The 14034-nt window shown below is 38.2% G+C and overlaps 1 protein-coding gene across 7 annotated transcripts in view; it reads right to left on the bottom strand.

Annotated features, from left to right (window-relative positions):
* The window catches only part of SPATA1 (spermatogenesis associated 1), a 161093-nt gene that overhangs the window by 56429 nt on the left and 90630 nt on the right, over window positions 1-14034 (bottom strand). For 2 of the 7 annotated variants that reach the window (XM_049879623.1, XM_049879622.1), the window contains exon 15: window positions 3747-3815. The exons of 1 other annotated variant lie outside the window; for it this stretch is intronic. In XM_049879623.1, coding sequence (XP_049735580.1) covers window positions 3793-3815 — 23 coding nt within the window. In that variant the 3' untranslated portion in view covers window positions 3747-3792. Of the gene's footprint in view, window positions 1-3275; window positions 3816-14034 lie in introns of those variants that run through there. 4 more of the 7 variants (XM_049879621.1, XM_049879627.1, XR_007516680.1 and 1 more) reach the window with 3 other exon arrangements.

Raw genomic sequence — 14034 nt, 5'->3', positions numbered from 1 at the left:
TTCACACTTACAGGATATTTCTAAAACAGGACATCTATAAGATATTCTGAGACCATCCCTGCCAGAAATGTTGAGACGTATAGAACTTTTTTTTAAAGCATTAGAATCTAGAATATCAACGATATCATGTCTGAACATTTAATAGGCACAATTAGGATTATTTCCTGAAATGTGTCATTCTTCCTAGATTAAATTTTGTGAGTTTTTTGCTTCAATTCGATCTCATTGTTTCAAATATTTTTTATTGTTCAGAAAGGAATGGTTTATAAAAAAGATACAGAATTTATAGTTCTTAATGGATAACTTCTATATTAGAGGGACATTAGCATTTTGTAAAAATTATATCAATTTTTACAAATGTGAATTCTAAGTGGTTGTATAGTGTATATTAACACCTTATCAGACATGATAAGCTCTGGTTTTTCTGTCCCTTTTTGATTAGGATATGAGGACTACATCAACATGGGCATTAACCCTAGGAAACTGGTAATGGGCATTCCCTGGCATGGTTACAATTATACTTGCCTGAAACTGTGGTAAGAACAGATCATGTGCTATGTAATTTTCTCTCTTTCTATTGTTATATTTTTTATAGCCTGTTTTATTTTATTAGAAAAATATAAGCTTCATTTAAAACTCTATTCTGAAATAGAGTCTGAGACTAAAAAGTAGACAATTTATTTCTAATTATTCAATTCCATGAAGGCTTCTGAATATCAGACATTTTTAATACTGAAACTTAATTCTGTATAGTCAGGTTATCTATAATATAGATTTTATTTCTAACAAATAGTTTTTAAAATCATATTTTCTGATTCAGCTTTTAAGATTTGCTGAATTGATAATCTACAGTGTGGACATTTTTGCACTTCTAGGATCATGTTTGTACCACTACAAAAGTCCCTTTATTAAGTGCTTCTTATGGAGACTTTTCAAGATGTTTGGTGTCATATAAAGTGATCATGTAGTATTTGAGCAGAAGTACTTCTGGAATCCAGTGGAATGAAGATCAGTAGGCTTCTTATTATAACTATAAAGTAGGATTTTTCACAAGTAATGAACATATATTCTATTAGTTTTCTTAAATGAATATTTTCTTAATTACTTGGTACTAAGAATTGTTATCAGTTTTCTTTTAGAGCATAACATACAAGAATAAACTTATTTTTGGGTCTGTGTAATCACGAATTTTTAGTTCCCGGGGGAGCAACTCAAATTATGCTAACTGCAGAACTGCTCTGCTTGTGCCACTTATTACTTTACATGATGCTATAAAACATGCATATCACAAACAAGATTTCCTTTAACAGCTGACAATTACGTTATGATGACTGTTGCCTTTTCAAAGAGCTTTGGTCCAAAATAGGTTTCCAGCTCTGGAAGCCTCCATTTCAAAGTAGGCTACAGATTCTGATGAGGCTTTTCCACAGGGAGGAGTGAGGCTGAGAATGGGAGATACTTCATCATGGACTTTACAATGGAAAAATGGCATCATTTCAAGTTTATTTCATAATTCAAATGCTGTGCTATTGAAATGACAAATTATAAATATTGAAAATTAAAAATATCACAAAGAAACCTGAAGAAATATAGTAAATGAGTAACATTTCTGTCAGTTGATAAATAGAAATTGCTATACTAAAGAGGCCAAGAAAAGTTATAATTTTCATAATTTATCTTTAGCATAGTAATTATCTTTTCCACACCTCCAAAATTCTAAGTACAAACATACTTTGAATTTTCTTTGGACTGTTGCTGCTAGTTGCCATCAAGTCAATCCAACTCACGGTGACCCCAAGTGTGCAGAGCAGAACTGTTCCATAGGGTTTCAAGGCTGTGACTTTTTGGAAGCAGATTGCTTGGTGGGTTTGAACTGCCAATCATTTGGTTAGTAGTCTAGTGCTTCACTGCTTGCACCACCCAGGGACTCCTACTTTGGATTAGGTTACTTTAAAAGGCACTCTAAAATGGTATAAATTCGTCACAGCAAGAGTTTATGTTCGTAATAGTCTGATATCCTTTTATAAAGTGTGGCTGAAAATATTGCATTTAATAAATCATAATTGATACACATGTATATGCCTGTATATCAATTATATAGAAAGATTTAGTGTAGCTTGTGTATCGATTATATAGAAAGATTTAGTATAGAGTTTTCTAAACTTTAAAATCTAAATTATATAACTATTAGTTAAACTAGGGTTTATTGTAATCCTGTCTTTGCCAAACTGCATTTCATAGAACTCTGTTAATATCTCACACACACACACACTTGATCCATGGCCAAATATACTTGGAAAACACTGTGTATTGTGTGTCCCTCTGGGACATTATATTAAAGGATTTGAGATGTCCTACAGTACATAAAGTTGTTTAAAATAGAAGCCTGTTTCACAGCCCTTTCAGAAACATGCAGGGGAACTGTTTCTTAGACAACAGTTTGGTAAAACAGTAAGTCAAAACAACAAAAAAAGCAGTTGACCTCGAGCTGATTTCGATTCATGGCAATTCCATGAGCTTTAGAGTAGAACTGTGCGCCATAGGGTTTTCAATTTCAAATCCCAGGCTTTTCTTCCAAGGCTCCTGTGGGTGGATTTGAACTGCCAACCTTTCAGTTAGATGAAGACTGTAATAACCACTTAAATATATAATTAAAAATATATAACATAGAATTATAGTGTATGCTACTAGTTTTTCTTAATTAAAAGATGCAGGAACACATTCTTTAAGGTCTCAGAATTCAGGAAACATTTTGATGACCTTGAAGGCTGTTTAATTTTACTTTAGAAAACAATTTCGTTGTACCTTTTGTTCTTCTTTTTTATTTATTGTAAAATTCCATAGCAACCAAAATCGTCTTCTTTGTGTGAAGAGAATCTTTCTGCCTATGCCCTCTCAGCAATAGCAGCTTCTTGTACTTGATATTCTGAAAGGCCTGCATAAATCAGTCTTATATACACTCAGTTTTTCATCTTTTGATCATTCACTATCCTGAGGCATTTGAAATTACTTAACAATATCAAAAAGGCTCCAAGTACTAGCTAGAATGATGGCAAAATTCAAGGTATCTGTCTTTGGGTTTTCCTCTTAATCTTCAAAAATAAATATTTTTATGTTCAGATATAGGTTCTGAAAGCTCCCTATTAATAGTGAATCATAACTGTTACTACAGTATGTGTGGTTTTATCTAGTTCTAAAGAGTAAAGAATGGGATACAAGATATAGGATGAGATATGATTGTATATAATGAGCATACTATACTTTAATATGCCACAGTTTATTCATATACCAAATGATTATTACCCACAAAGTAGTCATCTTAGATTATTTTAATTCCAATGGTTCTATCATAAATAACAATATTAGCATCTGCTCAGAATTGCCTTTAAAAGTTTCTCAGATGTATGTAAAATTCAGTAAATTATTTTTAGTCTCAGGTAATTCTTTTAACTCCTTTATCCCTTTCCTTTACTTCTGCTTAGATCTGCTCCTGTTTTTATTTATTCTTTATACCTTATCCAATAGCTCATGTTTCTCCTGAGAGAGATTGTGTTGGTACTAGATAGAGGCAGGTGGTCCTGGGGAGAAAGACTTTACTAGGCTGATGTGAGCATAACATCAGAAGCTAGTTTATGGCTCTTAACCAGATGTGTGTAAGTCACTCATGGGGTCCAGATCTGATGGGCTCTTAGAATCAACTGCGTAATACCTAGAAAAGCAGGTCTTTCCTCCTCCATTGCCATTACCTTTGATTCGGGTGATTCATCATAAACAAAATCATCTGTTGAATCCCTAACTAGGCACACTTCCAGGAACTGTAGGAAGACAAAAAAGGGTATGAGCTGGTTTTAGAGCAGTGATCCTTAACCTTGGCTGCATATCAGAGTTACCTGTATAACATGAAAACACAAAACAAATACATGTCCTAACACCAGCACCAGAAGATTCATTAGGTTTTATGTGGTATGGGGCCTAGAGAGTTGTACTTGTAAAAGCCCTACAAGTGATTCAGATGTGCAACTGGTTGATAATCATTGGATTAGACCAAGAAAGAAATGTTAGGGGATGAGAAGGACCTTAAATAGAGTATATTAGGGGGCTCATTTGTGGAATCATTGCAGCTGTTAAATGGCATAAGCAATAATATCTAGAACATATCATATATAGAACCACGGAATAATAGAGTTGGAAAGCATTGTGCCCCAACATTTTTTATTATTTCATTGGATCCTTTTTGAATCATTGGATTTAAGAAACATTTTTCCTTCTTATTGTACTGAATAATTTAAATTTCCATTTTCATTTATTTGTGTAGGATTCTGCTGGCTCTTTTCATCAGGTGTGGTATGATAACCCTCAAAGCACTTCTTTAAAAGTATCATATGTAGTCAAGCATGGCTTACGGGGCATTGGCATGTGGCATGCAAACTCTCTGGTCTATTCTGAAGATGCTCCAGCTAAACAGCAAACTGAAGAAATGCGGAAAGTCTTAAAAACAACGTGGACGGTGTTTAGATCAAAGCTGTGACAGAGAGAGCACCTTTTGAAGAAATAAATATACTGTCGACATATGTATATATTTTTGTCATATTGCTATATGCTTTTATTATTAGTAGTATATTCAAAAACAGATAAAGAATAAAGAAATGCTTTGATTAGAAAAATACATACATATTAGTATCTTTAGCGCTCCAGAAACACAAAGGGAAAACGCAAGTCAACTTCCTATATTAAATATTCCTCTAAGATGTTTTAACACTAATTGGGAACAATTGTTTCAGAATTTTATCATGCTGATTTTTTTCCTACGATATTAAAATATATGCTGATGAATCAGTGTTATTTTTAAAATATGTATAATTTGAATTGGAAATTATTGGCTTAGAATAGATTTTTAAAAAACCTAATCATTGAGAGGAAACCCCGGGTGGCGTAGTGATTAAGAGCTACAGCTGCTAACCAAAAAGGTCTGCAGTTCGAATCCCCCAGGCACTCCTTGGGAACTGAATGGGGCAGTTCTATTCTGTCCTATAAGGTCACTATGAGTCAGAATTGACTCGACAGCAGTGGGTTTGGTTTTTGTTTTTTTTTTTAATCATTGAGAAGTTTGCTGTGTACATTCTTTCAACAGATCTTAAATTTAATAAAGCCTACAATTTAGTGTCCCCTCCTTAAGGCTGTCAAACTGATAATCATTTCTCAGCTTCCTGACTCCAGATAGCACTCATGTTCTCTGAGGCACTTGAACTAAACTCATTTAAACCTCCAGACAGTGAGTGAGGAACAAAAAGGTAATATGAAGAATGAGAAGTGCTCATGAAATACAAGATAACTTAATAATATTTTGCATTGATAGGTTAGAGATACGTAATATTTTCCAATTGTATTTTATGAAGTTATATCTGGAATTTTATAATAGGAATAACTTGGTGTAGAACCTGATTCTATGCACTGCCATTCTTCATTCCAGTTATTCATAGACCTTCGTTATGGACATCTATAATTTCTTGGTCAGTTTTCTCTGCATGGTCAATTTTTTTTTCTATATCTGCTTTTTACTTTTAATTATCTGAAGACATTGACTGGTTTCTGAACTAATGTTCTGTCGAAAAGAGCAATTTTGTGCAAATAACTTTTCTAAACATATAGAAGTCTCAGTTCTCTTTCTCAAGGCAATTAAGGACAACATTTTGCTGCCCTTATATTGTTAGGTGCCATTGAGTTGGTTCCGACTCATAGCAACCCTATGTACAGCAGAACAAAACACTGCCAAGTCCTGCACCATCCTCAGAATTGTTATTATGCTTGAGTCCACCGTTAGAACCACTATTTGTCAATCCATCTCATTAGGGGTCTTCCTCTTTCTCACCAACCTCTACTTTACCAAGCATGATGTCCTTCTCCAGGGACTAGTCCCTCCTGATAACATGTCTAAAGTATGTGAGACAAAGGCTTGCTATCCCCGCTTCTAAGGAGCATTCTGGCTGTGCTTCTTCCAAGACAGATTTGTTCGTTCTGGCAGTCCATGGTGTAGTCAATGTTCTTTGCCAGAGGCGTATCTAAGGTATGGCAGGTATGGCACGTACCCTGGGTGCCACTTGGAGAAGGGAGGGTACCACTGAGCTGTTTCTGTTAACCCTGTACAGCCCAATGCTAGCTGTGCAAGAGAATTCGGCAGGTTAAAACTAATACAGTCATGTGCCATATAACCTCCATTCTGGCAATGTCTGATTGCATATAAATCCATGGTCTGGCCGGCACCCTCTGGCGGTAGCCCACAGCGCGACGACAGCGAGCCTGCCCCACCGTCCCCCTGTCTTTGAAACAGGTGCCAGATCCTGCTCCCCAAAAGCCAAGGTCAGCAGGCATCACAGTTGCCCAGACCAATCCTGGCCCAGAGCTCAGCAGCGGGAGCTTCCTGACTGCGTCAGATGTTTGGACCAGGCGCAATTTCAGTGCTTGCCATAGGTGCTATTTTCCATAGACACACCACTGGCTAACAGCATAATTCAAATGCATCAATTCTTCTTTAGTCTTCCTTATTCATTGTCTAGCTTTTGCATGTATATGAGGTGACTGAAAATATCGTGGCTTGGCACCTCAGTCTTCAAAGTGATATCTTTGCTTTTTAACACTTTAAAGAGGCCTTTTGCAGCAAATTTGCACAATGCAATCCGTCGTTTGATTTTTTAAATGATATTGTGTTTTTGGTGAAGGCTTCAAAGCAGTTTAGGTTCTGATTCAACAATTTTTACACAAGTTGTTAAGTGACATTGTTTATATTCTTTATAATGCGTGAACATTCTTATTATTTCTGTTCTGGTTGTACGATTTCTATTAATCTAGTTTCACTGCCCCTTTACATTCTCATCTTTGTTTTAAAGTAATTGTCCACTGTGCTGTCTTAACTTTTTACATTATCTACTTAGATATTTTACCATTTCTTACAAGCTGTAATAATTTTGCAACTAGATAGGTCCATTCCCCCCACCTCGATCCTTTATAATTGTCACATAGATTATAATGTCCATAGATTATAATTCTCCAGTGAAGTGGTCCCAGCCAGGGCTTTTTGTTTTTGTTGTTGGGAGTTTTTTTTTTTTTTTTATTACCTCTTCGATCTCTACTATTATTATGGGTGTGTTCAGATTTTCAACTTCAGTTTGTGTTAGTTTGGGTAGGTAGTGTGTTTCTAGAAATGTGCCCATTTCCTCTAGGTTTTCGAATTTGTTGGAGTATAGTTTTTTGTAGTACTCTGTTATGATCCTTCTTATTTCAGTTGGGTCTGTTGTAATGTCCCCCATTTCATTCTTATTTGGGCTATTAGCTTCCTCTCCTGTTTTTCTTTTGTCAGTTTTGGCCAATGGTTTGTCGATTTTGTTGATCTTTTCAAAGAACTTATTTATGATCTTCTTGATTCTTTCTGTTGTTTTCTGTTCTCTATTTCATTTATTTCTGCTCTAATCTTTATTATTTCCTTTCTTCTATTTGTTCAAGTTGTAGGGTTAATGTTTATATTTTGGCCCTTTTTTTTTTTTTCTTTGTTTATTGCTATAAATTGATCTCTGAGCACTGCCTTTGCTGTGTCCCAAAGGTATGATGGGTTTTCATTCTCATTTAGTTCTAGGAATTTTTTTATTCCCTCTTTGATTTCTTCCATTACCCAGTTGCTTTTAAGCAAGCAGTTTGCATGTATTTGATTTTTTTCCTTGCTTTTCCTGTTATTGATTTCTACTTCTATGGCATTGTGATCAGAGAGAATGCTTTGCATTATTTCAATGTTTTTGATTTTATTGAGGCTTGCTTTGTGGCCTAAAATGTGGTCTATTCTGGAGAATGTTCCATATGTGTTGGAAAAGAATGTATGCTTTTTTGCTGTTGGGTGGAGTGTCCTATATGTCTATGAGGTCAAGTTGGTTAATTTTGGCTTTTAGATCTTCCATATCTTTGTTGAGTTTCTTTCTAGATGTTCTGTCCTTTACCAAGAGTGACATGTCGAAGCCTCCTACTATTATTGTGTAACTATTTCTCTTTCCAGTGCTGTTAGAGTTTGTTTTATGTATTTTGGAGCCCTGTCGCTGGGTGCATAGATATTTATTAGGGTTATATCTTCCTGGTGGATTGTCCCTTTAATCATTGTATAATGCCATTCCCTTGTCTTTTATGGTTGATTTTACCTGAAAGTCTATTTTATCTGAGGTTAGTATTGCCACTTCTGCCCCTTTTTGGTTACTGTTTGCTTGATACATTTTTTTCCATCCTTTGATTTTTAATAGTTACATCTTTGTGTCTAAGGTGTGTATCTTACAGACAGCATATTAATGGGATATATATATATATATATATATATATATATATATATATATATATATATATATATATATATATTATCCATTCTGCCATTCTCTCTTTATAGGTGCATTTAAGCCATTTACATTCAGTGTGATTATCAATAGGTATGAGTTTACTGCTGTCATATTATTGTGCTTTTTTTCAGTGTTGATGTTTTCTTTGTTCCTCTTACTTCCCTGTGCTGAGTTCCTTTTGCCTGTGGATTTCCTTTCTTTTGATACTACAGATTTTGTGTTTACTGAGGCTTTATGTTTTTCCTTTTTATTTTTATGAGAAAGTTTATTAACTTTGTGGTCATCTTGAAATTTGCCCTTATCTTCCAAAATTTGAACCAGTTTTTTTATTACTTTACTTCCTCTCCATTTGAAAGTTCTATACCTACACAGTTTATTCCCATTTATTGTTTTGAGGCTGTTGTCATTTACAGATTGATGTTTCTGTTTCCCTGCTTTAAGTCTTTTAGCTTTATTTTATTACTGAGAATTTTTACCTAGGTTGGTATCTGGCTGATGTTGTCCTGTGTCCTAGACTCTGGTTGTTGTCTGATGTTGGTTCTCTAACCCAAGGATTTCATTTAATAATTCTTCTAAGTTTCATTTTTATAAATTCCCTTAATTTCTGTTTATCTGGAAATGTCCTAATTTCTCCATCATATTTGAGAAGAAGTTTTACAGGGTATATTATTCCTCCTTGGCAGTATTTTTCTTTAAAAGTTTTATGTCATCCCATTGCCTTCTTGCCTGCATAGTTTATGCTGAGTAATCAGAGCTTAGTCTTATTGTTTCCCCTTTGTAAGTGACTTTTCATTTTTCTTGAGCTGCCCTCAGGATTCTTTCTTTGACTTTGGTTTTGGCAAGTGTGATTATGACATGTCTTGGTTACTTTCTTTTGGGGTCTATCCTATATGGGGATCATTGAGCTTCTTTGATGGTCAGCTTTTTGTTTTTTATATTTGGGAAGTTTTCTGCCAGCAAATCTTCAACAATCTTCTCTGTGTTTTCCATTTTCTCCCCCTGTTCTGGAACTCTGATCACATACAAATTATTGTTCTTGATCGTGTCCCAAATAATGCTTACACTTTCTTCATTCTTTTCTCTGATTTTTCCTCAAAGTGACATTCATGGATTTGTCTTCCATCTCATTGATTCTGTCTTCCATTGTTTCAAATTTACTCCTAAAATCTTCTATTGAGTTGCCCATTTCGGAAATTTTGTTGTTTATCCTTTGGATTTCTAGTTGCTGTTTTTATATGATTTCTAATTGTTTATTTCTTTTGATGTTATATCTTGTATAATTTGCCTGAATTCTTCTGTTGCTTTGTCTGTGTTTTCCTTTATTTTGACCCTCTTTTTGTTTGTTTGTCTGTTTTCTATGATTCTATTTTTTCCTTGGTTTTGTCTGTGTTTTCCTTGATCTCTTTCTTAATCTCTTGGAGAGTCCTAAATATTAGTCTTTTGAATTCCATATCAGGTAGCTACACTGCCTTTTCTTCTACTGGAAGGTCATCTGATTCTTTATTTTGGTCACTTGCTAGACTCATCTTGTCCTGCCCCCCCCCTTTTTTTTTTTACACATTTTGAGATTATCTACCATCTCCAAGACATTATTATTTTCTTTCTTTATTGATTGTATATTCCTTTGTTTTGACTTGCTCCTTTGTTTTATTTTGATATGTCAGGGTGAGTGGGCCAGGTGTGCTTTGGTGCTTGCTTATCTGTGGGCAGGATAACTCTCACCACCTTGTCCATGTGGGCAGGGAAGCAGCAGGCAGGGTGAGCCCACTTCACTGTGTACTGGTTTGGCGAGGTGGCTGAGGGCAGATTGGGTGGGCATTGTCTGCCTCCTGATGTTGGTACAGTGATGTGGGAGCATTCACAACCTGTTGCCATATAGGTGGGGGTGTCAGACTGGAAGTAGTGTGGGCTTGCTTCCCTCTGTTTAGCAGCTGGTCAAGTGGTGGGAGGAGACGGGCAGTGTGGGCCCAGTAAGGTAGCGGGCCTGAGCTAGGGATGTTCTCACCTGGCGAGGGCTGGTGGTAAGGTGGGGGGTGGGTAGGTGGAGGGAACAAAAAAACAGGGGGTTAGCCAGTGGGTGGAGACAAGGTGGACCTGAGGGCTGGCAGGTTAGGGGTGAGGTGGCATACAGGGCTAGGTGGGAGATATAGACAGGCTGGTGGCTCTCTAGCTGTGGCAGTGCAACATAACCCACTGGGAAGGAGGGAGGTGGCTTATAGGATAGATGGGAGGGAAAGAAATAAAATAAAAATGGCACAGTGGGTGGGGGCAGGTGGGGCTCCAGATAGCAGTGGGCCAGTAGCTCTTTACCCGTGGTGGTGCAGTGAGGCTCTGTGGGAAGGGGTAGAGGTGGTATACAGGGCTAGGTGGGAGAAAGAAAAGACAAAAAGAGTGGGGGTGGGGCTGACTTGGGGTGGCAAGTAGGCCAGTGCCTCTCTAGCCAAGGTGGTGCAGTGTGGCCCAGCAGGAAAGGGTAGAGGTGGGGTATGGGGTTAGGTGAGAGGGAGAAAGAGAAGGAAAAGGGAAGAAAGAAATAAAATAAATAATAAAATGGCATGGTGGGAGCTGGTGGGTAGAGGCTTGGGGGACTCGTGCTGGTGCCAGACCAGTAGCTCTAAACCCTCTGTGGGCCAGTAGTAAGGGGTAGAGGTGGCATATAGGGGTAGGTAGGAGAAAGAAAGAAAAGAAAGGGAAAAAAGAAAAAAAGGTACAGCAGGAGCTGGCAGGTGGGGGCAAGACAGACCTGGGCTGGCAGCGGGCCAGTGCCTCTTTAGCCAAGGCAGCGTGGCATGGCCTAGCAGGAAAGGGTAGTAGTGGGGTACAGGGCTATTTGGGAGAGACAGGAAAAAGGAAGGAATGGGGGGAAAAAAGGCATGGTGGGAGCCAGCGGGTGGGGGCAGGAGGGACCCATGCTGGTGGTGGGATGTTAACTCTCTATCCACAATGGTGTGGCATGGCCCAGTGGGAAGGGGTAGAGGTGGCATACAGGGCTAGGTAGGAGGGAGAAAAAAAGGAAGAAAAAAAAATGGCTTGGCAGGTGGGGGCAGGGTGGACCTGGGCTGGCGGCAGGCTGGTATCTCTCTTGCCAAGGCAGCATGGCATAGCTCGGTGGGAAGGAATAGAGGTGGGGTATGGGGCTAGGTGGGAGGGAGAAAGAAAGAAAAGAAAGGAGAAAAAATATGTGACAGGAGCCAGCATGTGCAGGTGGTGTGGACCTGGGCTGGTGGCGGGATGGTGTTATTCTAGCCAAGCTGGTGTGACGTAGCTTGTTGGGAAGGGGTAGCAGTGGGGTATGGGGACAGGTGAGAGGGAGAAAGAAAAAGAAAGGGAAAAAAATGGTGTGGCAGGAGCCGACAGGTGGTGGTAGCATGGACCTGGGTCAGCAGTGGACTGGTGTCTCTCTAGCCAAGCCTGTGCGATATAGCTTGCAGGAAGGGGTAGAGGTGAGGTACCAGCTAGGTGAAAGGGAGTAAGAAAAAGAGAAACAGGGGGAAAAAAATGGCGTAGCAGGAGCCAGCAGGTGGGGGCAGGGCAGGCCAGGGCTGGTGGCAGGCCAGTAGCTCTTTAGCCAAGGTGGCTCAATATGGCCTGTTGGAGGTGTAGAGGTAGTGTATGGGGCAGAAGGGTGAGGGGTGAGAAAGCATGTTTCTCTGGTTACCAAGTGCTCTGTCTCCTGTTGGGAGCTCTGTGAAGTTGCCTTCTTGTACTCTCTGTCCAGGGTCATTGATAGCTATTCTCCAAGATGGCGATTCTCCAAGTTGGCCCAAGACCTCCAGTCTGTATCTCTCCTCATTCTCTGTTTCCTTCAGTTTCTTCTTCCATTCGGTGTTCGATCTAGTTCTTTATCCATTCACTTGATGCTTAGGGTTCCAGGATTGACGTTTGTATCTGTTTTACTTAGTTTTTCGGGTCTTTGCTGCCAAAGGACAGCACGATGTGTCTGTCTAGGGTAGCATGTTAGCTCCGCCTCCATCATTTGATTTCTTGACTGCTGCTTCCATGGGCACCGATTGTGGATCCAAGTAAAATGAAATCCTTGAGAACTTTAATCTTTTCTCCATTTATCATGATGTTGCTTATTAGTCCAGTTGAGAATTTCCTCCATGCAGTATCTCCTTGTTCTGTTAAAACAACTGCCTCTTAGTCTATGCACAGGTTCCACATGAACACAATTAAGTGTTCTGGAATTCCCATTCTTTGCAATGTTATCCATAATTTGTTATGATCCACACAGCTGAATGCCTTTGCACATCAATAAACCACAGGTAAACATCTTTCTGGTATTCTCTGCTTTCAGCTAGGATCCATTTGACATCAGCAATGATACTCCCTTGTTCTACATCCTCTTCTGAATCTGCCTTGAATTTCTGGCAGTTCCCTGTTGATGTACTGCTGCAACCATTTTTGAATTATCTTCACCATAATTTTACTTGCATGTGATAATTATGATATTTTTCAATAACTTACACAATCCATTGGATCACCTTTCTTCAGAATAGGCATGTATATGGATCTGCTATAGTCTTTTGGCCAGGTAGCTGTCTTCCAAATTTCTAGGCATAGATCAGTGAGTGCTTCCAGTGTCACATCCATTTGTTGAAACATCTCAGTAGGTATTCCATCAGTTCCTGGAGCTTTGTTTTCCACCAATGCTTTCAGTGCACCTTGCACTGCTTCTTTCAATATCATTGGTTCTTGATCACATGCTACCTCCTGAAATGGTTGAAAGTTGACCATTTCTTTTTGGTACAATGACTGTGTATTTCGCCTATCTTCTTTTGATGCTTCCTTTGTCATTTTATATTTTGTCCATAGAATCCTTTAATATTGCAACTTGAGGCTTGAATTTTTTCTTCAGTTCTTTCAGCTTGAGAAATTTGAGCGTGTTCTTCTCTTTTGGTTTTCTAACTGCAGATCTTTGCACATTTCATTATAATACTTTGTCTTCTCAAGCCACACTTTGAAATTTTCTGTTCAGCTCTTTTACTTCATCGTTTCTTCTTTTAGCATTAGCTATTTTACATTCAAGAGCAAGTTTCAGAGTCTCTTCTAACATCCATTTTATCCTTTTCTTTCTCTTTTAATATTTTCTTGTGTTTTAGGTGAAAGATTACACAGCAAATTAGGTTCCCCTTAAACAATTTTTATAGAAATTGTTCTGTGTCATTGGTTACAAATTTTACAATGTGTCAGCATTCTCATTATTTCCATTCTGTTTGTCTGTTTTCATTGATCTAGCTTCCCTTCCCCTCCTTGCCTCCTCACCTTTGCTTTTGCCTAAACGTTGACCATGTGGTCTCATGTAGCTCATTGTTTAAGGCAGCACATTTTTCATAAGTGATACTGCTTATTTTATACGCCAACCTATTAATTGGCTGAAAGGTGAACTGCAGAAATATATTAAATTCTATGTCCAAAGGTTATCTAAGTCTCAGGGGTTCCTCTAGTCTCTATCGGTCTAGTAGGTCTGGCCTATTTTAGAAACTTGAGTTTTGTTCTACATTTTTGTTCCATCCTATTCAGAACCTTCTATTGTGTCCCTGGTAAGAATGACCCGTAGAGGTGGTTGGGTGCCATCTAGTTCTTCAGGTCTCAGGTTAGGAGAGGCTAAGGTTTGTGTGGGCTATTAGTCCCGTTGATTAGTTTCTTTTTCGAGCTTCTGATTTCC

Source organism: Elephas maximus, chromosome 3 (genome assembly GCF_024166365.1).
Source record: "Elephas maximus indicus isolate mEleMax1 chromosome 3, mEleMax1 primary haplotype, whole genome shotgun sequence".
Classification (NCBI taxonomy): Eukaryota; Metazoa; Chordata; class Mammalia; order Proboscidea; family Elephantidae; genus Elephas; species Elephas maximus.
The sequence above is the reverse complement of the archived record's forward strand: the minus strand, read 5'-3'. Positions and strand labels throughout refer to the sequence as shown.